The sequence below is a fragment of the Cucumis sativus genome, chromosome 1, assembly GCF_000004075.3.
Source record: "Cucumis sativus cultivar 9930 chromosome 1, Cucumber_9930_V3, whole genome shotgun sequence".
In the NCBI taxonomy this organism is placed as follows: Eukaryota; Viridiplantae; Streptophyta; class Magnoliopsida; order Cucurbitales; family Cucurbitaceae; genus Cucumis; species Cucumis sativus.
Genome location: NC_026655.2, coordinates 5,726,459 through 5,754,180, shown reverse-complemented (window position 1 = coordinate 5,754,180; position 27,722 = coordinate 5,726,459). Strand labels below are relative to the sequence as shown.

The 27,722-nt window shown below is 34.3% G+C and overlaps 3 protein-coding genes across 4 annotated transcripts; all 3 read right to left on the bottom strand.

Annotated features, from left to right (window-relative positions):
* Nucleotides 1-198: 198 nt before the first annotated feature.
* On the bottom strand, nt 199-7,837 carry LOC101210063 (lysine-specific demethylase JMJ705). Its single transcript, XM_011653611.2, has 7 exons — nt 6,668-7,837; nt 5,765-5,843; nt 5,590-5,657; nt 5,271-5,415; nt 4,249-4,922; nt 3,442-4,143; nt 199-2,741 (listed from the first exon to the last, which is right to left on the bottom strand). Exons 1-7 carry the CDS (start codon nt 7,533-7,535, stop codon nt 622-624), a joined length of 4,656 nt encoding a protein of 1,551 aa, XP_011651913.1. The 5' UTR covers nt 7,536-7,837; the 3' UTR covers nt 199-621.
* Nucleotides 7,838-11,388: 3,551 nt separating this feature from the next.
* Nucleotides 11,389-17,841, bottom strand: LOC101210880 (DNA-(apurinic or apyrimidinic site) lyase). 2 transcript variants are annotated; one of them, XM_011653604.2, is made up of 10 exons: nt 17,454-17,841; nt 16,263-16,355; nt 15,646-15,790; nt 14,920-15,121; nt 14,305-14,383; nt 13,757-13,818; nt 13,329-13,415; nt 12,986-13,089; nt 11,973-12,064; nt 11,389-11,786 (listed from the first exon to the last, which is right to left on the bottom strand). In XM_011653604.2, the coding sequence occupies exons 1-9, from the start codon at nt 17,685-17,687 to the stop codon at nt 11,985-11,987; spliced, it is 1,086 nt and encodes a 361-aa protein (XP_011651906.1). In that variant the 5' UTR covers nt 17,688-17,841; the 3' UTR covers nt 11,389-11,786; nt 11,973-11,984. The 2 variants fall into 2 exon arrangements, with proteins under 2 accessions (XP_011651906.1, XP_004152506.1); XM_004152458.3 differs by having other exon boundaries at nt 11,597-12,064; nt 17,454-17,838.
* A 1,240-nt stretch (nt 17,842-19,081) lies between these two features.
* LOC101210395 (probable UDP-N-acetylglucosamine--peptide N-acetylglucosaminyltransferase SPINDLY) lies at nt 19,082-26,977 on the bottom strand. Its single transcript, XM_031889190.1, has 11 exons — nt 26,695-26,977; nt 24,846-25,065; nt 24,264-24,356; nt 24,084-24,185; nt 23,796-23,963; nt 23,630-23,718; nt 22,841-22,962; nt 22,445-22,626; nt 21,953-22,237; nt 19,875-20,022; nt 19,082-19,781 (listed from the first exon to the last, which is right to left on the bottom strand). The coding sequence occupies exons 1-11, from the start codon at nt 26,853-26,855 to the stop codon at nt 19,408-19,410; spliced, it is 1,944 nt and encodes a 647-aa protein (XP_031745050.1). The 5' UTR covers nt 26,856-26,977; the 3' UTR covers nt 19,082-19,407.
* Between the last annotated feature and the right edge of the window lie 745 nt (nt 26,978-27,722).

Sequence of the window (27,722 nt, the reverse complement as noted above, 5' to 3'; positions counted from 1 at the left end):
CATTTATACAAGAAAAGAAAACTTTGTAGCGAACTAAAAAAGAAACAGAGAGAAAATTAGTATGAAAGAGAGAGCCATTGAAAGCGAAAGAAAGGACTCCTTCCACCATCATGCGAACAAAAATTCAACTAGTGAAAATTAGAAAGTATGAACATACTCAACTGGTCAATATCAATATGATTGGATGAGAAAGACAACTTCCAGAGTAGGTCTCAAAGTAGATTTCTAAAATGTTTAATGTACAAATATCATAAACAAAAGGATGTGCCACCAAATATAGCACCAGTATTTCAGTTGTAAAAGTAAATCATTGCATCATCAATGGAAGGAAAAGAAAGCTGCACAAAGTTCCCAGAAGGGGTAAGGTCCAACCCCCAACCAAGATCAGGATTAGCATCTGACTTTCATTGGCGAAGAATGTTTGAAGATCCAAGCAATTGCTCAGGTTACATAAAATAAATAGCACCAATGAAAACAGACAGCACAACAGAATTAATTGTTACTCTGAATGATAATAATTACAGGGATGTTCTAAACCTATCCCTATATCTAAAATCCTAAATCTGTCAATTAACCAACAGAATAACTATCCAAGTTAAACACATTTCATCTGCCGCAATATTAACCTCTACCTTTCTTTGTCGAATGTCCAGTCTTCCGCTTGTGACGACTGAAATCCGAAACAAATCTGAATGTCTGACCACAGCCTGGTTCAGCGCAAACATAAGGGCGAGCACCTGTATGGACACGAATATGTTCTGTTCGTGCCCATGCCCATTTGAAAGTCATCTTACAGCCCTTCCATGGACATTTGAGGGGACGATCGTCCATGTGGACTCGACGATGCTGCACAAGGTACTTGTGTGAGAAAAACTTCTTCACACACCCCTTGACAGGACAGATATTTCGTTTGTGTAAGGCAAGTTCTTGTTTTGTACCAAAACTCATATTGCAACCCTCGATGTCACAAAGATATTCTGATTCCTCATCCCTTGCTTTCGAATCTCTATGGCCTGCTGGAGTCTTCAAAGATGAACCAGTCTTCATCTTTTTCTTGGCAACTGGTTTTTTATCTTTCACTTTTGCTTCTGAAAGTTTAGTAGGTTTTGGAGTTCTTTTTCTAAGACGTGTACTAGGTCCACCTGGTTGCTCGTCTTCTGATTCTAAATCAGTCAATTTTTCATTCCTCTTACCGCGTCGATTTGTGGCATGGTGTATTTTTGGCTGAGGGGTCTCTAATTTTAATGTATGGCGGCCTCCACGTTTTAAAGATTGAGCAAATTCTTCTTTCAAAGTCTGGGAGGCTCCTCGCTTTACAGGTCGCAGGATCTCCTGTTTCATTTGCGAAATTGTCTCTGTCTTGACCGGCTTCCTTCGGAGTACCCTCCTACTATATTGATTAGCGCCATCATCAAGCTGATCGTCTGATGTAATTTCTCGGAATTGCATGTTACTTCTAACATTCCGATGCTGCAGAAGAGAATTATCATCTTCATCTGGATCATCTGAAAATGCATCTTCCCACGCAGTGTGCTTGGCTGGTTTTATTTGAGGCATACTTCTATGCTGATGAGAACTATTTTCTAGGGAGTGCTCTGAAACTGCATCTTCAGTCTCAATAAATTTGGCCTTCTTGATTCTGGAGGGCTTTTGATGATGCCAAAGAAAACTGTCATCTCGTATATCATGTAAAATGGCATTCTTTTTAAGAACTTTGGTTTGTTTGCTTTTCGGAATCCTTCTATATTGCTTAAGAGAGCCACTCTCCAGACACTCATCTGAAAGTGCATCTTGTCTCTCAATGTATTTTCCTGTCCTGCTTTTAATATTTTTCCCACGATGCTGAGAAGAATAGTGCTCTAAGGAATCATCAGAAACTGAAGGTTCTATCTCACCCCATCTGGGTAGCTTGAATCCAGAGAACCCTCTGTGCAGAGTATGACGATCTCCAAGAGAATCATCTGAACCGGTATCATCTGTACCAAAATATGGCGCTCCCTTGCTGACGGGAACTCCATGTTTTCTAGAAGAATCATCCTCCACAGAATCATCCGACATTGGATCATTGCATTCAACAAATTTGGATTGCTTGTTCCGTAGAATACTATGATGCTGATGGATACAATCTTCAACCGAAGCATCTGAAACCATGTCCTCTGACTCTACAAGTTTGGCTTTCTTAATTGTTTCGCGCCCATAAGTCATTTTTCTCTTGCCAGCAGACTTTCTATTTACCTTAACAGTCTCATTTTTCTGGATATTTGCCGATTTCCTATCAACCTTCTCATCTGACATCGTCCAAGAAGGAAAGATGTCTACATCTTCTTCTTGAGGATCTCTCTTCTCCAGCAAAGGATGAACTTGATTGGACATCCAGACTTTCCCACACCATTTCCCTGCAACTACTCTTTTCAACTTTCCAGTCCTCCTTTGATAGACTTTTGGCTTACCAGAAGAGTTGGCAGAAGTACTACGGCCAAATGCATTATAAATAACAGAGTTGTATGGCATCTGCTTACTATAAAGAGGAGAGTGACTAAGGTTGGCACTATAAAAGAGATTTATTCCCAACTTTACAGCCCAATCTCCATTACCCGGAATTGCTTCCTCGCTATCTAAAGCTAACTGAATCCTCTTTTCTTCATCTTGGGTGGCATCTCTGAATATCGTATCAGTCCATAGATGACTCATACTTAACTCTTGTGCCACCAGTTTTGCTTCTGCCTCCATCTTCGGATAGTCTAACAATTTTTTCATGAAGCAGGCAATGTTAGATGCAGCAAAATTTTCAAGTTCAGCATAATAGTCAGAAGAAACTTACAAACAGTAATAAAGAGTAAATCCAAAACATATTCTATTAACAGTAATCATGTGTGTTTAACAATAAACATACCAACATAGTTGAATAAGAATGAAATAAAATTTTATTGAAAGTAGATGCATAAACGAAAATATTGAAAGTGTGTGGTTCAAAGTTGTATCATTAGCAATTGTGTCTAACAACTCTAGATGGCCCCAAGACAGGTACAACTTGGTGACTAATCAAGTTCGGAAAAACACAAAAAGAAAGGTAAAAAGCTTGAAGAGTTCTAACAGAAAAACAAAGAATTGGCCATCTACTCCATATAACAAGAAAAACTAACATGTAGTCACCAAGATCTTTACATATATGCCTCCACATAACACTAATCAAACTGACATTAATTAGTGGTTTGACATTGTGCTCCATGTAAGAACTTAACACCAGTTCAAACAAACCCAAGATAATTGACCTCGTTTAAAAAAATTTCCATGTTTGTCCCCTTCCCCGTCCCCAACCACAAAACCCAAAACTATATTTTAAATACTGCAGCAAAAGACTAGTGGTAAAAAAGGAGACAAACTCAATAATTATCATTATTTTGTGAGAAGGGTGGAACAGTAAATGACTAGATATTGCACCTGGATGACAAAGTAAAAGAATGTGCACTCCTCCAATTGGTCGAAGTTGTTGTTCCACTTCTTTTGCATGCTCTAGACAAAATACATGCAATCTAGAGAAGTCTTCATCGATATCTGGAGCAAATGGCATATTCTCAGTCTCGACAGTTTCAGTGGACTTGTCAAACACTGGTTTTTCAGTATCAGCATCTAAGGAAGATCTGCCATTCACATGTGAATCTTGATATCTAGTTAAACCGTTTTTCTTCGTTGAACCTATGCCATCCATTTCAGACTCAGAAGAACAATTGAACGAGTCTTTGGAATCAGCTCGTCGAAATTCTTCATAGTCATTGACTTGAAATTGCATATGATCTGCAGAGTTAATACCAAATGACGAGGGGTCGTGATTCAAAATTGCAGTATTCTTACTATATTCACCAGAAGTAAGGCCAGAATTTTCAAACTGATATTGGTCTTCTGAAGAACAAATCATTAGTTTAGCATCATCCACATTTAAAGCAGCATCTGCTTCAGCATTGTCCTCCTCGGAATCAGAAGAATGTCCGTAAGTCAATGCAAGCATGCCAAGGGCAGAAGTCTCATTTCGTTTTTCAGTATTTAAGTTTGCTTCGTAACTTTCACCTGCTAATGGAAGCTGGCGATTGACAGCCTGGACTGGGACGTCATACAACCCATCAGAGACACACTTATCTCTTTTTCCTGCATTGTCAGTAAAATGAGGGTTCTAAGAGAGAATGGAACCTCAACAAAATTATTAATTAAAAAATGCCAGCAACTACGATATTCATAAGTTATAAAACCTACCACTGTTACTAATCTGCTGAGAGCTAACTGGATGCCGATCTCTAGTAGAAATCCCTTCACTGGCTATCCCGGAACCAACAACCCAATCATTAAAGAAGCTACAGTCAGCTGACATAAGGTACCTAGCAGCTTGTTCTCTGGGTTGGATGATGGCTACACAGGCAAAACTTAAAATACCACATGTAACACAAGAAAACAGTCTTTGATCTGATAATCCATTGCTTTGAACATTACCACCCCGTTCATTGTTCGCATTCAAAGGCCTTAAACTTGAAGCACATACATTGTCCGTGCTTCTTTCAGATAGAGTAGAATATGGCCCATTCGCCGAATAGAAACCTTTCACTCGATTAATTACCGGGCTATTTTCTAGTGCGAGATTATCATAATCAAAACTTTGAGGAGATTTGGTTTCTTCCTTAGAACTGCAAACGCCAGTAGGAAATCTAGGTTTTGACCTCAGGTGGGATCCAACACGCAGTCTTGAATAAATAGATTCTAAAGAACCTGGGGGAAGAAGTACAACTGAAGCTCCTCCCCCAAGATTGTCCAGCAGGCTGTTATTCTCGACAATATTCTGTACAAATAACTCTTTAATAACTGTGTCTCCTTCACTCCTCCTTTTATCTTTTAGTCGTGAACTTCTTGGTTCCGCACCAGTGCACAGAGGAGCTCTGTATGTTAAAACAAGTGAGTGAGAAAGCCATATACTAGGAAGGATAAAAAAATCCAAAAGACCAATATTTATAATACTAGAAGAATTTGTAACAACTGCTATCCTTAGCTAACAGAAGAATATTTTCTTACAATAGATTTCCAAATGACCTGTGTTTAAACCTTAAAAATAGCATATAGACGAAACATAAAGTTGATGCAGCAATCATAACAAATTTTAGCACAGAACGTACTACAGATTTCATCAAACTTGAAATTAATTTGAAGATAAAAGAACAAAGATAGCAGCTGAAAAGGAGAGGAACCATTTGGATGAAATGGATGTTAAAGTAAAAGGAAAAACAAACCTGGAACTTAAAGCAAGATCATATAGCAACTGATAATGAGAGACCATAGGAGGATAATTGATCGAAGCTCTACGAATTGCAGCATCTTTTGCAACATTTAACCATTCTGGAGTTGCAATATTGGCTGCCTCCCCACAGTTAAATCCTAGAGGAAAGTACCAAATACACATAATACATGAAACAGATATAATTGTGATTTAAAGTTCAATATAAACAACAAAAAACATGCACAATTTTTATACAAAAGAACAAACAAAAAATATAAAATGAAAGACAAAGAACAACCACATGCATCTTGAAACTATGGTAGAGACCTCACCATGGCTGAAACCTGTATGATAAGCTCGAGGAAAAGTGACAACAAATTCACCTGCATTTTGCACTAACCTGGTGCAAATAAATTAAAGCAGTGAGTAAGAGGTTTTGATTATGTTAACTCCCAGGGAACTATAACTAAATCAAGGAATTAGAAAGGTTAACATAATGCTGGTTACCTGCAACATGGAACACCAGCGCTAACTAAAACTTCAGGTGACATCACAGTAGTCTTCTCACCAAGAACAGCAAAAGTTACTGGATGAGAAAAGGAAAAATAATTGATTATGAAAAAAAATCCAAAACTGATGTTCATTCTGAGACCAAATAAAAATTGAAGTCACTCTGTACAAGGGGGCGATTGTACTACTTATATATGACACACATGAAAAAAGTGGAAAAAGCTAAGAACGATCCACCTTCTGAAGCACTCTTATAACCAAAACTTAACTACAAGTTCCACACGGAGGGCAACCATCATTGTCACAAACAATAGATATAGAACAGAACTTTCAACAAAAAAAATAGTTGAACACAACTCTGGGGAACAAAACACCAACGTAAACGCAAAAGGGGAAAAGTAAAATGCACAAGAAGCATTGACGGATGGGGACAAGGAGCTGAGCAAGCAGTTCGATGGGTAAAAAGAGAACCTTAAAAAAAATCAAGTTAATTACAGAACCTATCACAATGTGATTGGTCTGACAAAGTAACAGGGGTCAATTTTCCCTTGAACAGTCAAATGCGTACAGCATAACATACATCTTATTGTTATGCAAGGGATAATGTCAAGAGAAGTATCCCATTCAATAGCATGTCTATAACAATGCTATCTGCTCAAGAACACATACTCAGTTACATCAATCCAACTTAACAAATGCAACTATAACATTGCTTCCAAGAATATAACTGAACATGAGTAGTAGACTAAAACTGATCTGGATGAAGTTTGGGAGTGAAGTTAATTAGGATGAGTGTGCAAATGATATTCAGAACTAATTTTCTTCTTGTAACCATAAAACCTATAAGATGAGGGAAATTGCGATTGGTAGTTTCCTACTTCAATGAAGCCATCAACTCACCAAGTGGATTAATTTCTCCTCCGTATCCCTGAACCCTTACAACCTCCTCAAAAGCCACAGCAGCATCTCTAGGTACGCCATACCATGTCTTTCCCGCCCCCATATGCAGATAATTCAAACTATGCAAGTCATGGTCTTCCACATGCCAAGCAAACCAACTGAACATCATAGCAACATACACCATTGGCGAAGTCACTCCAGGAATCTCTTCCTTCATAAACTTCAACAGAGACCCTTTCGCCCTAGACACACCCCTCATGTTCCACGCCGTTTCCCCAAGCGTTGTTCCTTCCCCTGCCTCCCTGAACATTTTAGCACTTACTGGCACAAAAGCTGAACCAGGCATATCGTTTGCATATTCCACAGAAAAGGGCTTGTCCAAAGTTGCCCTCCAATAGAGCGTTTCGATTTCCAAAGGCGAAAGCCCTCCTTTCTTCGTACATTTCTTCAAATAGCTTTTCTCAAAGTTCTTCGCCTTAGCCTCAAATTGCTGGAATGTATAATACTCACCACTCTGCCACACTGATTTCTGAACCGGTCGTGTTTTCCTCGGACAAAACCCGATCTGTTGTTGTCGAGTAGTGAATGTAGGCGGAGACTTAGAATTAGTCGAGTCAGAACAGGGGGCAGCACGAGCTGCAAGCGACTTATTGAAATTGACAATTACAGTTTTCTTCGGTGAAGGAGGAACAGGGGGCACAATTTTACAGATTCCAAACTTAGAAGCCTCTTTTTCGATCTTGAAAATATATGAAATTGGATCTTGAAACTCTGCTAAAGTCGGGTGATATTCAGGAGCTAACGGTAGGGTTTTGAGCCAAGAAAGTACCTCTTGAGTCGGCTCCGCGGCCATGGCTGTGCCTGCCATTAATAGAATCAAAGTTGAAGATGAACCACAGCAGGGTTTCTCATGCAACACCCATTTTCAGACAAATGCACGGAATCAATCACACACACACAGAAAGAAGAAAGAAAAAAAGCAACAAGCTTCTCACATTCCTGGTTTCAAAATTTTTGGCTCTTCTCTGTAGAAATCTTGTTGAATACTATTTCCCCTGTTTCTACAATCATACAGAGGAAAGGAAAGAGAAGAAGAGCAAAAAAATGAAAAGAAAGAAAGTTTTATATTTTGGGGGCAGAGGAGAGTGAGAGGTTGGAGTAGAGTAGACATGTGAGTGGGGGGATTTATTCTGGGTTTGCGAACGGTTTTTAAAATCACTCTTCTTTCCTCACTTTTTTACGCTTTTGCCACCCATACTTCTTTTTCTCAAAATTGACTCTACTAATTCCTATTTTTCTATTTTGTCATACTTCTTATTTCAGAAAAATGACTCTATTAATTCTTTATCATTGCTTTTTTAAAAATTAAATAATTGATAATGTAAATATTTTGCCATTTCTGCCCATTTTCTTTCTTTTTAATTGCAATTTCTTTCCCATTTTTTAAAATTATTTGACTTATTTATTTATCTATTTAGCTTTAAAATATTATTTTGGTTCTTAGTATTTAAAAGTCCTTTAATTTTCGTCTTTATATTTTTCAATCTCTCAACTTTTGTCCTTCCCAAATTTTCAAATAGAGTAAAATTGACCAAAAGCATTGATAGTTTACAAGTTTGTTATTGTCTACTATTGATTGAATTTATACTTTAATAATTTTTTTCAAATAGAGTAAAATTGACCAAAAGCACTAATAGTTTATAAGTTTGATATTGTCTACTGTTGATTGAATTTATACTTTAATAATTTCTCTAATTTTTTATTAAAATTTATTAAATAATAATGATGATGCTTTTAGTACGTGAATGCATTTTCAAACTTTATAGTAAAAATATTATAGATAAAATAAATTCTCAAAAATATAAAAATCTAATAAATTATTTACCGTTATATAAAAAAATTACTAAAGGCAAAATTTATTACACTTCAAAAATTTATTACACTTCATGTTCACGTTGGTGTAAATATTTTATCAAATATTATATTTTTGACAAATCCTCTAAAAATATTAAAATTTGATATAGGTGTGAACTAAAATTTAAAATTTATTAAAAATTTAGGTAGGAATTAAATTTAACTATCTTAAAAAAGTAAAAAATTTATGTAGGAATTAAATTTAACGATTTCAAAAAAGGTCATAATTACATATTTATCGTTTATTCTTTGAAAATGTTATCTTACTTATGTTTGTGTAATGGTATGGTATGAAACGAACAAATATAAAGAATTCAACCCAATTAATTTTCTGTTTTTTTTCTTCATAATTTTAGCTTTTTATTATTATTATTATTGTTATTCTTGAGAATTTTCTTTACATTTACATGTATTTGTATTTTAATAAAAACAACTAACAAAGTTTTTTTTTTTTTTTTTTGTACAAATTAGAAGTATCAGCCACAAGAACACAGTGGTAATTAGGTCTAATGATAATACAAAATCTGACTTGATATTCAACTTTAAATTGATTTATATGCATTACTTAGTGAGTTAATAATAACACAAGTGGGATATTACTAGGCTACTTTACAATAACAATAACAATGATTATTATTAATTTATTCTAAGCAATAAACGAATAATACTAATAATAATAATAATAGTAGTAGGAGTAGGGAATTGAGATGATAATAATATTTTTCTTATTTTCTAAGTAATGATATTGACCTCGAGTAGTTCATTGGTCAAGTTATATATCGTCGTCTTGTTTGATTTATAAGTCGGCGTTGAATAACATAATTATAGTCTCTACCAATTTTAATAATGTTTACGGTTTAAGTTTACACTTTCATCAATGAACTTTATTTTCTCTTATTTCTCTTTTTTATACATTTATTGAAAAACTTCACGCATTACTTTTTTTCTTTCTCTTTTACATGCTTATCGAAAAAGTCTCGAAACACAATTTTATTAACTCCAAATTTACATCTATGCATTCCAAACACATATAAACACTATATAACTCTAACATATTGGTTTTGGATTTTAAAACTCAACTTAGCGTTTCAAACATCTTTTTGAAGTTAAGTATTAGTTTGATCAATATATTTTGAAGTTTGTTCAATTTGAATTCTTATACATTCGAATGTTTAATGGTAAAACTACATCTTTAATCAATCTCAAATCTAGCCAAGTTTATTTACATTTGAAAATCCAAAACCCTTCGACTATAATTTAGAATCCATTTGAATTGACTTGAAAATAAATAATCGAAAACAAATCATCTTTATTTAAACTATTTTAATAGATTTTTTTTACAACAACTTCAAAACTATTATGAATAGTTACTAAACCTTATATTTTGAATTAAACACCTAACCTAAAAATGTATTGAAATGAAAACTAATAATAATAAATAAAAAAAAGGAGGGAAGGCGCAAATTAGCAACATCCACGAATATAATAATAATAAAAAAGATTAAAATAAATAAGAGAAGAAGTAAGTTGTTTTATCCAACAATTCTAAGCAATTAGACAAACAACAATGTTTTCTTCTTCTTCTTTCTTTTCTATTTCCTTTTTAAAATACATTTTTAACAATGCATTTTCAGCATTGACATCAATGTCTACTACCCCTGCATTAAATAAATTACTATAAACTTATCTTCTCCTTTTTGTCTCATTCACCTCCTCTTTAATATATATATATATATATATATATATATATATATATATATATATATAAACTTTCAATTCGATATATGAAATTGGGTTAAAAACTTTTGAGACCAAACTAGACATTTTATTTATCATTTGGATGATGTTACACTTTATATTTGTTTAGGTAATAAAAAAGATGAAGAATAAAAGTTTAAACATTCGTATGTATGAATTATGGTCAAGTTGGAATAAATAAATTTGAGAAATTGACGTGTATATATACATGTATGCATATTACTATTGCTGATCACTAATTTGTTGTAATTGAAGTTGATCACTGAGTTTAAGGTCTAACCATATTTGAGTAAAATATCATAATTGTTTCTTAGTTGAGAAATGAAATAATACTTGATGGGGGTACTTGATTAATTAACCATTTTTATTTCAATTAAGGATAAAGGACAAATTACAAGTTTGATGTCAAATTTGATATTTATATTGAATAAGTTCATAAACTCTAATCAATAGACAATAGACCTGAATTTTTTATGTATTTTGTAAACATTTTCGTTATTTTATTTTTACTTTTAATTTTGTGTCTAAGATTCTTTATGGTAGTATTAAATTTTTTTTGATCAAGTAAACAGATTGTTTTAAATATTTTTAAAGTAAAATTCTGATGGGATACAAAATTAAAAGTTCAAAATATGGATCAAATAAACCTATTGATGTTTATGTATTTTTTAGACTCAATAGATAGAAAATCATTTAAAATATTTCTATTTCTAACCTTCTCATAGCGTGCTATTTCTAGAAATAAGGTTATTTTTCAATGCTTTCCTCTAATCCAATTCGAAATCTACAAAAGATTTAAAAAGTATTTTTGGAGAATTTAAAATCAAAATTCAATTGTTTAATCAAAATCTTAAGAACATACAGATTCCAATTTCCAATGCATACAAGACATGATACACTTTATAATTGACGAAAAAAATTGAATTAAAACAAATACCTCAAACTAAACTATTTGAAGACGGAGGAGTATCTGTACTGATGATGAAGGAAGTCGAGCACCTCAATAGGCAACTTCGATTCTCAATTGGGTCAAGGTTCTCAAATTGAGATTCTCATCCATAACATTTTTTTTATAGCAAAATTTTGTTAATATCACCCATTTTTGCCACATTTCTAAAGAATGGAACAAAGAACATTGGCTTTCTCACAAGGTTGTCCTTTGATCAGGAAAGAGATTCTCCATATGTAATTCTCTCCCTATTTTTAACAAGGAGTATGGGGAGTACTGGTTGTTTATATATATATAAAATAGTATGGTTATAATAAAATAAAACAGCATAAAGGGAATGAAATAATTATATGGGGTTCCAGTAGCGTCTGTCCACCAATCATAGCAAAAACCCATGAAAATTGGTCCCATGAAAACGATTCCAAATTGCCTCAGTAGAAACTTGATTATCTCAAGGCACTCCAACTGATAATAAATCAGAGAACTTCACTGTGTAGCCTAAAAAACAGAAGTGAACTTCAAGAACTCCAAAAATATTGGCAAGAAAAAGTCCAATGGAACAACATTTCCAGCGGCATTGCAGTTTTAAACCTGATGTATTCATACACATACTCCAGGAAGTGTTGCTATACAGAAAATAATCGTGAACTATACAATAAAAGGAGGTTCCTAATAATAACTTACTAAATGAAGGAGTCAGTTCTTCTGAGACTCGGGGCAAGAACTGGCTTCTGACAGCTCAAGAGAAACGGGGCAATGATCACTTCCATAGAAACCTGCATGAATTCAAGATCATGGTCAACAAAATCACTTTTTTTTTACAACCGTGCGTTTGAGAGTGATTCTAAAATGATTAAGATCACTTTTGTCATTTTTAAAATATAACATAAAATGCTTTGAATAATTCAAAATTAATTTTAATAGTACGAAAAAAGGACAAATGCACTTGAAGGTGTAAAATTAAACATCAAATTGATTTTTAACTTACGAGTGATTATAATTATGTTATGGAGTGATGTTAAACACGACAAAAGTGATTTTAAGAAATACAAACATGCCTTTTAGATATACAAGACTAATCATATTGTTTGTCTTCCCAAAAGACTCTTTGTTGGTTCATGAGTTTGGATCTTCACCATAAGACCAAATTAAACAACGGACTATGTAAAAGAATGAATTTTAAAAAGTTCTAGTTTTATTGTTTGGACAAATTACAAAAATCACCTCTAAAGTAACTTTTATAAGTTTAAGGACTCAATTTCTAAAGTAACTTTTATAAGTTTAAGGCCTCAATTTTTAATCGAAAGTTAGAGGGTGTAGCTTCAACTTATGGTGGTTTTCGCAATTTGTGTTTATTGAGTAAAACCAAATTTGTTTCAAATCTAGGCTTGCTTGACTAAAAAAAGGCAAACCTACAAGAGTCTAAATTCATTACCCCAGAAGCGAATGAAAGTATAACTAAAATTACATGTCAGATTTCTAAGAATAATAGACTGCATCGATAGCAAGCTTTAGATAAATATAATTTAGTTATGAAATTGTAAGTTTTAGAAATTGTAGGCTTTGTCAAAAACATCTAACCATCAGTATGGTTTCAAACATTGTAGGCTCTGTCATGAAATTCCAAATTTAGCACTAATACTATAAGCTTTTTAACTATACTAAGAAACATACATAATGGAAAAGAAAAAGGGCACCTTTTAGTTCAATCCCTTGCCCATGCATCTCACATGAAACAATCCTACCTACGAGACTCTCGGAAACTAAGAAATAGTCAATTCTCATCCTTTTGCCTCGGTACCTGAAAAGATATGGAATCATTTCTTTTAGCAAGCAACAGAAATTTCATTTTAGAGAAAACTAAATTGTCACTTGTAGAAACTAAACCCAAAACTCTAAAACCAAAGGAACTTGCCCAAAGTTTTAAATAGCACATTTGATTAGTTAAAAACTCTTCTTCGGGTTTTACTGAAAACTCTTATAGGTACTTCTAGTTAAATAAATAATAACTTAGAGCAAGCCATGCAGTATCTTTCTTACTTTCCAATGGGGTGTCCAGACCAAGAAAAGCCACGCTCCATGTCTTTCTCCTTGTGCAGGAATCTATGTGCATCTATCAGCTTTCCTCTGGAACATAATACACACACAAGGTAAAAGATACAGCCAATTTGCCAACATAACAACAAAGGAAACGAAAAATCATATTGTTCTTCCTTGGATCAAATAAAAAACTTATAAAACCTGTTGATTTATTAGAAATAAAAAAGTCAAGATAATAGATAGAATTAGGTGGAAGTGAGAGTAGCAATAGGATAACTAATGGTGTAAGTTATAACAACTTAGCTCACTTTAGAAATGCACTTTCTAACAGCCGCAACAAAATAACTAAAAGGAGCAGATTTAAAGTGTTGCCACGAGAATGCTAGCAAGGATCAACAAAAGAGAACTTTTATATTGAAATTGCATACTCTTTCAATATAGCATTGAAACGATTCCTTTCAGCCAAGGTAAATCCAGGCTGCCCACAATCCTGCACCATCAAGAATTAATTATCAGATTGTTTTTTATTCTGGAAATACAACACAAAGCCGGTGATAGATGAAGTTCTTAATCTTGTTATATATTTGAAAGAAAAAAAATTCAATGAAATATTTATGGTAAAAACCATGCAGTGTAGAAGGATTCTGGACTTGATCTTGGTCTTGTTCTAAGTCGACCTCATCGTAAAATATTGCATCCTTGCAGCAACTTCAATTTGGGAGCATCACGCAATTTTTCATTCTCTCATAGATTACTAATGGGATGGCTATCATTTTTAACACTCTATACCACACTGATTAGCAAATTACATTAAATACTTTTAAATGAATACAAGCCCAAAAAGATAAGTCTATCCGGCTCTTTTGAAACGGAAAAAACAAAAATCACTGGTTTTAATAGAGAAACAACAACAGCCATTTATGAAAATTCAAGGCGAAAAGAATATGGCAGAGCTCTACACAACTAGCTTCAGTACCTCCTTATTTGGGGGTATGTACCCATTAAGTTTTGCTGCGCTGAAAAAATCTGGATGGCTCACATCAATCTCTTCATGACTGCACAAAAACTTTCACAACAAAATCAAAATTGAGCAAATCTAAATAAATGGGAATATTCTACTTTACATTACCAAGTTACCAACTGTGTGGAGGTATGCTCTCGTAAATAAGTCTTAATTTGAACAGGTTCTCATTTTGAATGGTAAGCCGTTACTTCAAATGATAGATTGCTTTGGCTACTTTTTAAGCATGCAATCCTTTGGAGTTTCATTGCTTCGTGATGTTTATTAAAAACAATTGTTAATTATGAGTTCTTAAAAGATTTCTTTCATTTCAAGACAAATTTGGATCTGCAGGCATTGCTGATGATTACCACCATACTAAGCAAGATTATAAGTTAACTTAACAAGTGCGTTAAGTTTGATTCATTAAGGCAGAGCAATATCCTGTGACTGACAACTGATTGCAAGAACCAAAATAGAAGCAAACAAATAGTTCCTTGAATGATGAATAGAACATAGATGACAATATAAATGAAAGAAATTGAAAGATCATGGCATGGACCAATCTTCAAACTAATCAAGAACACTTACCTAACATTCAGGTCACCACACCATATAAGAGGCTTGTCAGAAGATTGGATAACAAACTCCAACATTCTCTTGTCCCATTTTCTTCTCCTTTTAAAAGACTTCTCCTCTTCCTTCCATCCATTATTTGGTGAATATGTATTCAATAAACGAAATGTCTCGAATTCAGCTAAAATTACGCGACCATCCACTTCATGCTTTGAAGCTACAAACAGGGACACCTCAATCATTTAATAGTCCTCGTAAAAATATGAAATAACAGATTAAATATCACAAACCTGAAAACATCACTAGACATAATTATTCATGTCCCATAACCATTGACAACCATAAAAAAGGAGGGGCAATGGCATTTGAAGTGAGAAGCAAAGAAGACAGAATGCATAACAAGACTTGAAAGTACCCCACTAGCATTAAAAGGAAAATAAAGAAACCAAAACATGTCTTGATTATTGACAAATTATTTACTTATTTATTAATAATTATTATTCTATTGTCAGCTCAGCAGTTCTAAGGAAACTTGCAGAAGAGATAGATTTGAAAAGTTAGCAGAGAGAAACAGAGGAAATTTTTTAGTGGATGGATTCATAATATGTAGACTCAGGAATTGGGAAAAACAATTTTTGTGTAGAGAAGATACGTCAATACATTACACCTCTATTTACAAAAAGAATGCATCAATACATCAATATATCAATAAAAGAACACTACATCAAGTAGAGAAGATACCTATTCTGTCTAGATTGAAGAAAACCTTTTTTGGTTGAAAACACTTTTTTATAAACAATGCAGTTCCAGCATACTTGGAATCTGAAAGAGACCACCAAACACGATAGTTTGCAAAGGGTGGACTGGAAAGAGCACGCATCAACATCTGCATGATTTAAGGATTTCATTATAAATAATCATTCATAATTTCCCACAAAGAATACTGATCTATCAGCCAAATTAAAGAAAACTATATCTTGCCGACAAATGCCCCAATATTTTATCTAAATTTTTTTATTAGAATAGAATTTCAAGGTACCCAATAGACTTCCAACTTAGCTAGTTAACTAAAGAATTACTTTAAGACTCTACACCTTAAAATAACAAAAGTAATAAAAATAAATCATTTTGCTCTTCTTTTCATCAATTGGATTATTATTAGTTCATCAACTGCATCAAATAAATTTTGGAACTAATCTTCACATGCTATACTTGGCAAGTTTATTCGTGTAAAAAATTAATAACTGCACAAAACAAGATTAAATTCAATGTGTTCCACCTCTTTCCTGCTTGACAAGTCGAATTTTCTCACTCATTCAGAAGCCTAAATCAATCAAAAGTAACTGAAAAAATGTTACCTGCTTCTCTTCCCGTGATGTATTTGTGTCGTCTTTCAACTCTCCTTGGTTTTTAGATGCACCTTTTGAACCTGCTGCAGGAATCCTTACTTCCTAGTGTGTAAACATCATCAATGATAAGGTCACAGTCCATCATCAAAAAAATGTATCAGATGGAGTGCTAGAATAAACAATAGTATCAGATGGATTCATCAAACCAAATAACTGACCTCAACTGTAATCCATATAGATCCATATGGTTGTTTAAATCCTAGACTATTCGGAAGTGGACTTAAGATCGTGTCCTCTAAACTTATCTAATGATTCGATTAACTGAACCTACTTCAAAAATAAAATCTCTCCGGCCCTCCTTATGACTCAATCCTCAAAAATATTCATAGCAAAAAATTCATAATCATTCACTTTTTTTTTCATCTATGAAGTTGGCGACTTCGTGTCCCTGAGGATGTTTAGAGAAAAATAGGAAGAATTTTTATACAATTCATAGAGACAGTCTAGAGCAAAATTTTGGAATTGAATGGGAGTTGACATTTTGTATCGGTTGCATGTTACCAGGAAATTCTGAAGCTTCTTCTTTTAATTTCCGCTAAGAAGAAAGCATTTTTCAGCTTCCATTTTATATTATGTTTAAGGTCTCTCAAAATTTAGTTCTCTTTCTTATATATTTCTTTTAGATTCAATGCAGTTCATCTTCCGTGTGTATGTTAGGACACAACATCACTCAGGGTCCTGAAATTAGTATCTACAGCTGACCTTCAAATATACCTTGTGAAAAATCTCAAGTAACGACCCCACTGTAATGGAAACATCAAAATGGGGTCATCAAGTGCAAATGCATCCATACCCATTACCCATCATAAAGCAAAATCATTGATACAATTTTCGCTGTCATAACAATTAATGACACCACATCCAGTAATTCAAGTTACTAATTTCTTGCAACAATGATGAATCATGAGAAACCTAAACAAGTGAACCAGCAGAATTAGCATATCCTCGCAGGCCATTAGGAAATTTAGGAACTCGCATTTACGAGGGAAACATCTTGCATGGTCCAAAATAGTATATACCCAACTTCCTAACACAAACATTCATGACGATTCACAAAACAATTAAAACCAAATGAAAATTGAATAAAGCATCAGTGTCTGCACAAGGTAAAGCAAAGAGCGCACTGAACACAATACTCACTTGTATGGCAATAGCATCCGGATCAAGGTTGGTTACGAACTTGGTGAACTCCGACCAGTCATTTTTAACTCGAAGAAGTAAACTATTTGCATTCCAAGTTACAAATTTAAGAGGCTCTTTCTTGTCCGGCACTGATGCTTCTGAATCACCATCATCACCATCTTTCAGCGAAGGTGAGAGAGCCACCTTCTTCGAAGACCCTTCCTTCTCTATCGGTTTAAAGAAGCGCTTCATCCTTCGCTCACCTCCAATGGCAGTATATACTATATACTCGGCCGGAGCTGCTGGTCTTGCAAGCTCTTCACTCACAGTCACGGCCGTCAGCCACGGACTTGACGACAAATTATTTATATCTTTTTTCCTCTTTGCAAAATATACAAATTTCTCCTTCAAATTTAAACTTTTCCATTTTCTTTGCCAAACAAAAAATAGTATTAAAAAACTTATTTGATCATCCTGTCTACAATTTGTTAGCATATCATTCAATTCTTTTTTGGGTTAAATATACTTGAGAGTAAAATTCAAACACCTAACTGCTTTAAATATGTTTTTAGCAAAAGTTTTAAGTATTCCTATCAACAATCAAGTTAGTTTTTTTTACGTATAAAGAGTAATACAAAGAGGTTTATGTTAAATGGTAAAAGGAATTAAAGGGTTTCAACAGGGCCAACAATACCCTAAAATGCTTCAAATACAAGCATTATCTTTTGCATCAAGTTTCAAACAATAAAACTTAGCACAATAAACAACCAAAACCTAATGCATCCAAATTGATCTCGAATGAATGTGAGTAAGGGAGTTGTCACTGTGAAGACTAAAGAGTAGACAGGGAAGTGAATAAAGATCATGTAGTTTTGGCAATCTAATGTAGAAGTCACCTGACAATGTTGATGATAACATCACTAGAACATTCATTCATTTGGTTGACGAGTGGAACTATTATGAAACTTTTTTTTAAAAAAAAAACTCATTAGTGAATCAAGTAATCACTATATATTAAAGTTAGGAAAGTTGATTTTAAAGAAATCATTTCAAATTTAAAGGCCTTCCAAGAAAATTTTGTAATTATTTGTAAATAGTTCTAATATTTTTTTTATATATATCAAAATGCTCTGATTATAAACCCATTTTTAGATTATTATTTTTATATTTATCTTGAAGAAAGGTGTTGGAGAGCATTAACAACTTTTTTAGTACAACGATTGGGTATAAAATTGAAACCAACCATAAATTTCATGATCAGACATTCACCTAACCTTCATTTAATTTTCCTTTTTATATGTTTTTGGAGTGATAACTTTTTTCCCCAAACATTTTGGTATTGCAGTTTTTAAAATTCCAATTTTGATTGAACATTTTATCTATTCACTTATTCTGTGCTTCTAACTTTTAAATTTAAAATCTAAACTACTTTTAACTCCCATAAAATCATGTAGGATGATTTAGGACTTATAAATAATATATTATACAGCATTGAATTTCACTAAAATTTGAACAATTTTTTTGTTTTCAATATGTGATTTACCTACAGCATATAGGTAAATTTCCAAGTGAATGGAGAAGAAAACTTATTTTAAGAAACTATATATGGTGAAGTATACGAAGTAAACGAAAAACTAAAGCATATATGACAAAGTGAGCTCAACTAAATGACAATTTGATATGACATTTGAGGTTAGTTTTTACAAAATACAGTAACTAAGTGAACAACAATTATGTACAGAGGAAAACCTGTTTCTAAGTGAGAATCAAATAGATTAGAAACTAACCTAATTGAACCTATGATATTGATCCCTGATTGACAAATTGGTTTCATCAAGGAAGTAAGCTTGTGAAGAAATCTCCAGGAAGCATCTTCATCCAGTAAATACTGATCTACATTTCCTTGCAAGAAAATATTATGCAAATTCTACATTCCAAACTCAAAATGAGGATGGAGCCAATGGCAGAACTTTCAATCTTTAACATGACACGATGATAAGCTATTACATAGTCGATGTACAGCTACTGTTTTAAGCAAGTTCGAGTTAGCTGAATCGAGTAACGGATCAGCCTCGAGAGCTTTCTCAAAACAATACTTAGCCTCCTCCCATTGACCCTCAGCAATAAACACCAATCCTAGATTGTTAAATGCAGGTGCATAACCAGGTTGTAGTTCTAATGACTTTGAGAACATAGCTTTGGCACGTTCATACTGCTTTTGCTGTCGATATAGATTTCCAAGGTTACAAAATACGGTATGTGCTTGTTCTGTGGCTACCAATGACAAAGCTTTCTTGTATACTTCTTCCGCCTCTGTCGGGTTGTCTGAGAGTTGTAGTGAGATACCTAACAAGACATGAATGTGGAACATGATTGACTAATGAGATTGACCAGAGAACCAGAGATTTACTAAATTTGACATTAAATGTAATGTCATACCTAGGTTTGACCATGCAAAGCTACAGTTCTTAAAGCGGGCAATTGCGGCTTTGAGGTATCTCTGTGATGTTTTAAATTCTCGTGTACAGAGGCTATGGAGACCGAATTGATGCCACTGAACAGCATCATCTGTGTCCTCAGCTATTGCCTATGTTAAGTTAAGGCAATACCCATCATCAATCTAACAATAACATCAATGGTAGAATGATGGAAACATATTTAATAGTGGAGTTGTAAAGTTCAAATAAAACAATTACAAGTACAAAGATTTGCAACAAATATGTCATTTTCCCATCAGTTGGTTGATTTGCTCCTTGTGTTATTTATTCCCAAAAACAAGATTCCTTGTGATTGATATAATAAAAGCTGTGGTGCTAGTCCTTGGGCTGTTAAACAATGTTCAACCACACTGAAGTAATGGGGCAAAGGTCTTGCGTTTTATACCTTTGGAAAGCCTTTCGCTATCAAGAAAATGAAAATCATGTGAAGTAAAAACGAACAAAATTTTGACACACTACTAAGAACTTAAAAAAATACTAAGAACTTAAAAAAAAATTATAACCCAATACTTGAACCCCTTGGTTCAACATATGGCAATCTTTATAGTATTTTGAAATTTGAAAGTGAATAGAGGCAGATGTATTTGGTTTTGAAAGTATATTTGGGTGGAAAATTCCACATTAGATGACTCGTATCTGGATTTGTTCGTTATATCCATGAGAAAGAGGCTACTGTCAAGGCCTGACTGAAATTTTGAAGGTAATGATTCGGATTTAAGCTTCAGAAGAGGTTGGTTTGGTGGATCAAATTGATGTCATCTATCTGGGAGAGGGCATTGATGAAGTTGTTTGGACCCTAGAAAAGTTTGGCTTGTTCACTTCAAATGCAGCTTTTTTGAGGTTCACTACAAGATCTCCCGCGCCATATAAACACCTTTGATTGAAACTGTTTGGAATTCTTCGAAAAGTGAAGGCATTTCTTTAGTCCTTCCTTAGCACACAGAAGTTTGAATACACTGATTTACTCTAAAAAAGTGTGAAATGGTCCATCTCCCCTTCTGTGTGTCCTATGTGTTACTTGGCCAAAGATTCTCTCGATCATGTATCCATCCATTGTCCCTTCACCACTTTGGCTTCCAATGATTGCTAGAGAATTCAATATCTCGTCTTCTTTATCAAACAAAATCGATGAATGATTGCTTGAGATCCTTAGAAGCTGGAACTTTAAATATCCTTGGAAGTGGAACTTTAAATACATAGGCAAGATGATCCTATGGTCCATGGCAGTCAGAGCTCTTATTTGAAACCTGTGGCTAGAAAGAAATCGTCATATTTTCGAGAATAAGTTTTCTTCATCAGTTACTTTTTGTAACAAACTTAATTTTGTACCTTCTTGGATTTATTTTGGGTAAAAGAAACAATTTATTGATATGGAAAGGAAAAAACCCAGTCAAAGGAAATTACAACAGGGATTGCCATTTGCCAATTACGGACTAAAAAGGATAAACTGAAATGAGTGGAAGGGTGCTTAGTTTTACACCAAGAAAAAACAATAGACAACAAGCTCTAGAAAGCGAGTATAAGAAGAAAAAGGCCAAATATACGATATTTTCACAAGCCATTTAACATCAGGTCAAATACATATTGCAGCTTCCATTACAACATGTCCCCAGAAAGATTAACATCTATTCCTTGAACGAACTGCTTCATTGCAGCATATAGGAAGTTCATTTTAAACCCAAAGAGTAAACCAACATATCTAGAAAATATAAAAATAATTTTTCTTAGCATCCATCCAACATTTGTAACTCATAATTGTTAAACAAAAGTGAAATTGTAGAGAAAAACACAGTTTATCTTCAAGAATTGATTTCGGTAGGTGCTAGTCATTCGGGAGAGAATCCTAATTTTAGTAATTTGGGAGAAAATCCTAATTTGTCAGTTTCTAAGACTATACACAGTCCAAGAGAAAATTTACAGCCCATCATGATTATAATTTATAAGCGTACTGTTTTCTATTAAATAAAAAAAGACCCTCATAAGCAGTTCAAAAATATGTCCCAAAACTGAGATTGATACCTGATTTAAACTGTAGACGGCGTGGTCTTCCTTTTCTCTCAGTTCACTTTGATCTGTACGAAATCCTGCAGCAATTTCATGTTGAGTCTTGTGAACCATGGAAAGCCCAGCCCATGCTACAGAATGATCAATTGTCAAGCCATCTCCATCTCTAATGACTGAGGCCATTTCATTTCCAGCCCAGGAGAGCTGCTCACTACGATCTTGAGACCTTTCTGCATCCTTCAGCCGGTGCATAGCAACAGCATATCTCATAGACATGCAATTTGGCTCCAGTTTTGCTCCCTGTGGCATATTTACAAGACGAGAGAGAATTAGCTACTTTAAGGCAAAAAGTCAAGACCCTTCTATTAATCAATTCACACATCCACGCATACACAAGGTGAAATTCTTGAAAGGATTTTTGTAAAGACCGAGTATCTCATTTTTTTTTCACAAAACTAGACTACACGAGAAAAAAAACCTTTTCCCAAAGAATAGATCCATGAGCACCTTCTCCAAGCACTTGGCAGAACTTCTGTGGTCCCCAGTCACAAAATAAGCATTAGCAAGATTTGCCCAGGCATGTGCTGCTTTTGGATCTACCTTTAGGGCCGCTAGCAAACATTCCTTTGCAACATTCATACCTACAACCTTCTCATCAACACCCCCTTCACCAGCATTTGCTCCAGCACCTTAAAATTAAGTTCAAGAATGACTAATATTGTTTAGGGAAAAGGAATAAAACTAACAAATTAAGGTTCTAATAAGCCAAAGGGGAAAGAAAAGGAAAAGGAAAAAGATGATGCCTAAACCCATTCCAAGTATTTACAAAATAAGAGGGAAAGCATCCACAGTGTCCCTTTGACGTGTACAATGTCTAAGAAACATACCACCTCAAGCACATACCTACAACAGTAGAACCATACTTGCACAAGAGAAAAGCAGCATAGTTGATGAGAGCAGCAGGGTGATTTTGATCTGTCAGGATCAATTCTTGAAAACATTTTTCTGATAGTTCCATATTACCACTATAACATATGTCCAATAGTAGTGTTAGTATGATAGTATTAATTGAACTGGCAAGTTCTCAAGATATGAACTTCTTGTACTAAGTTACTAACTATTGACAATGACAGGGAACGTGAAAAAGCATACATGTGATTATACATACGCACCATCCAAGGCAGTCAAAATCCTCCAATTAACAAACAGCCAGAGGACAATTATTGTCATAAGCCTAGTAACATAATACACGATACATAATGATACACAACACACTAAAATTCACTTTCCTCACATGTTCCATTTCATAAGTTAACAACCTTGCAAGTAAAGATACTAAATATCTGATGGAAAAATTGGAAGTACGATAAAAGCCTGAGCCTAACTGTTTAGGGAAATAAAAGAAAGCTTAGAACCTTCTTAGTTCTCTGTAAGTTGAGACTCATCGATTAACAATAATGAAGGAATAAAATTTAGCATTAATTCCCTGATTATTTTATTTACATCATCACTAGTGTTCATGAATGCACAAGTGAATTCTGTACAGTATTCTGCTTTTAGTTGCTTATTATTTCAAGTTTTACATTTGATTCCTAACTTATTATTTTCAATTTTTAATTTAAATTAACTGAAGTTAGTAAGAACCTGAAGAAAAGCTGGAAAGTTAGTTTTCAGACAAGTACGGACTTATACCTTTGAAGATAAGCAATTCCAAGGTTTCCAAGGCAATCACAATTGTTAGGAACAATGGCCAACAGGGACGACAACACTGTAATAGCACTCTGGATAAATTAACATGGGTCCACATTAGTTTCTAAGAGGAGAACAACCATGGTTGTGAATAATAATAAATATGCACCTTCACTCGACCAGTTGTTAGAAGTAACAAGCCTAGGGTATTCCACACAGCTGCCTGTCTTACATCAGATTGCATTGAATGCTTAAGTTTAGAACAAACGTCATCAAGCTCCTCCTGTTCAAGTTCTTCATTTGAAGTATTATCCCCTACACTTTCTAGAAGGAGACACTAGAGAGTTCGTAAAACAGGTGAACACGATCAGGTTGGTAATATCTATTATTTACAAAGAGAGATGAAGTATAACCTAAGAAAAGAGAGGGAAGGCTGAACGTGGATATAAACTGTAACCTGTGCATGATGGATTTGGATCAGTGAGAGAAACTCTGGCCTGTGAATCTCAACATCACTTTGGAGTAGGATCTCCTCTGCCTTCTCATATGCTAAAACAGCCTGAAAGAATACCACAGTTTAATTAAAATAAGAACAAGAAAATTAACCAAGACAGGTGAGATGTGCAAGCCAAGCTACCTTCTGTGGCTGGCCCAACCTCTGGTACATTAGGCCAAGAATGAAATGAGCGTGAGCATTTTTTGGCATCTTTCTTGCTACATGAACTAAACCCTGCAGGCAGGGATCCCAACAATCAAAGTAAATAACAGTCATGTCCCAAAGAATTTGGCATCGGGGGACGGAGGTGGAGTGAGATGTGGCCACAGATGTACGTATTGAACACAGAAGACACTTCAGCATTTCATTTTTTGCAAACAAATGAATAAAATAGAAAACCACATATATATAATTTGATTGAGAGAGAGCCAAGGTAACTAAAAGATTGTATTCATGAAGAAATCCCATGTAAACTTGTCAGATAGAGAACTTAAGTAAATAAATAGCTGATTTTTTTTTTGATAAGAAAATTCTCATAGATGGTATGAAATTAAAAGGGGGTTACTGCAGAGCAAAATTTTCAAAACCACCTTTTGATTGTTCCTAGGAATCACATGCCATTTGGCAATCGATAGAATGCATGATGCAGGAAATACAACAGTCAAGGAAACAGGTGCAAAGAGAGAACAAATGAGAAGAAAACCGAATGTTGACCGAACTCACAGTTTTGAGGCTGCTGACTTTTTCTTCGCGTGAAGTTGAAACACCTTGACCATGTTGATCACCATCTGGATCAGCTGCAGAATCAAGAGAGTACTCTACCTTATTATTTCTTGAACGGCACTTTCCAATTTTGCTTACACGTCTACCTTCAACTTCCATTGCATTAGTATCCTTGCAAATTTCCGTAGTTTTGTCATGATTGCTCTCATCCACAGATAACCTAAAATTGCAAGCTTGTTTTTTAGCTAGAAGACACAGAAAGTGATAACAATAACTTACTTTGAGCATGTATGGTCTACAGGAAAACTTCAACCCTCAAATGGCCATTTTTTGGGACAAAGAACGTAAAGACTTCGATTATTCAAGTTACCAAATTCAACGTTTTGACTTACAGTAGAGGTTCCCTAATAGTACAACTAAACTGCACGAAGAGGCTTAAGATCGTAGCCAGCATGCGTCTTTCTTTTTTTCTTTTTAATATCCATGCACGTCCAGATCAGCTCAACTAATTTCACAAGACAACCCACCTGACCCTACAACATTTGGAGTCAAGGAAACTTGTAGGAAATTAATTCATAAGGAGCTCGCCACCATGGATTTTGTCTCCTTTTTTACAACTAGGCCAACCCATGATGGTTCAAGCATACCTACTTTAAACTTTTTGTGAGGGATTTAATGTAGGAAGTGATTTCAGGGCGTTCCATTGAATGAAATTTTGGTTAGGTTTGCAATAAAATTTGAATAGAGAGGCTTTCCTTTAGCTTTTTTTTATTAGTGACTTCTGCAATTGACCTACTCTTTTTTCATGTCTGGTAAGATAGCTTGTTCTGTTGTCTATCTAATCTCATGTTTGGGTTTGAACTCTTAGTGACTAATGCTCCCTCCAATTTTACAAGTTTTTGGGTGGAATGCATCTGTTCAGTCCAAAACAATAGTAAGTGTGAGCTTGTGCGATACTTTGTTGGTCAAGACAAAGAAAGTGGATGAACCGCGTTTTTTTGGTTTCATAAACTTTGGTTCATACTTCACACCATCTAATACAGAAATCCTACCGTAAAAGATAAACTGACCGGCAGATACGGGCATAGTAGATAAATAAAGGGCATTATCTCAAAGCATCTCCGCATCATTAGCAAGAAGGTCAGCAATCTCTTTTGTACTATGTTTCACTAGTCTTAGTTAAACAATGTTAACAAATAACCTTAAGAACTCTGTTGCTGTTAAGGTTTTTTCTTTTTCTTTTTCTTTTTTCTTTTCTTCTATTGAGAAAAGTAACAACTTTCATTAAAAAAAATTGAGAAAATACAAGGAATCCAAAAAAACAAGCCAACAAAAACACCCCACCTAAAAAAGGAGTCCCAATTAAGTAAAATGTTACTGAGGGAATAGTTACAAAAGACAGCCTAAAGAGAAACATGAAATCTCAGTTGGCCGCGTAAATACAATGGACAAGGTTTCAAGAAAGTTAAGGTTACTTGTTAACATTGTTCCAAGGACGATTAAGATTCCAAAAAAGTCAGGTTCATTGTCTGGCAAGTTTCGCTTGGTTCTTTGTTGTTTCCATAGAAATAATAATAAATAAATGTAAATAACCTTAACAACTCTAAATTGAGAAAACAAGAAACAAATCACTCATCAATTTGCCAGTACAGTTTAGAATACATCACAATTCAACACCAGGACCCCCTATCTAAACTCATCACCATTTCCTATCCCTCTGGAACACCAGGGGAGGAGAAAGAGAAGAAGAAGCAAATTAACAAGAAACTTCATCTACCGGGAGTAAACGATACCCAAAATTTCTAAATTCGGTTAAAAAAAATAAAGAAACCGTAAAAACAAAAGTAACCTGGAGATAGTCGAAGCTGAAACGTGAACGGAACTGTCGTCGTCCATTTCTGGAGGATCAACGTTGAGGTCAGCAAGAACAACGACTTTAGAAGAATAGACCGCTTTCGAATGGTCATCAAGGGAGCTGTCGGGTGCTCCATGTTCGGTCTTGAGAGGCATTTTGGGAGCAGCTGAAGCTTTTCTGTGGTTAAAGACTGCGCGCTGCGACTGTTGACGAGAAAGAAATAAAGAAGGAAAGAAGAAGACCCATGTTTGGTTACGCGAATTACCTAGCCGGTGTTTGGATGTGGATATAATCAGACCGGTTTTTACATAAGCCTTACTGATATTTTGGAGTATTTTTAATGCACGATGAAGATTTTTTCTTCTTTTGTTGAATATATACATAGAATGGATCTCCTTTTAAATAATTTGTCACAAAATTAGGGAACTATTTTATTAAGAAGTAAAAGGTTTCAAATACCATTAGTAAAATTCTCATTTCAGGAAACAAAGTTTGGTATAATATATATTTTTACTGGAGATTTTGATAATAAATGTTATGTGATTTACTCAAAGAAAACACAAATTACAAAACAATTTAATCAGAAATATTTCCTGATTTAACCATTTACATAAGTTAAATAATTGCATATTAACTTTTGAAAATGATATTGGTAGTAGTCTTTTTTACCCATATGTGTAACCTATGCTCAGGTTAACGATAGTTTAGAAGCTAAGTGCCGATGTGGCCAAACTACTTTATGGTAATACAAATAAATTTCAACTTGAAAAAAACCATCAATTTCTTCCAATGATAAAAACATAAATTAAAACCAGCCTGTACTTATAAGTGCAACAAAAATGTCTATGAACACTCAATCCGAACGAAGCTTTGTGCCCTTAGAAATATTAAATTGCAAGAATAAAGTCTCGTTAATTTTGTGAACTTCAAAATCTTGAGGACTAGCCAAAAATAGGCATTTACATAAAAAGAAAAAGCATGCCCATAATTGAAAGACCTAAGGCTAAAATACAAAAATAAAC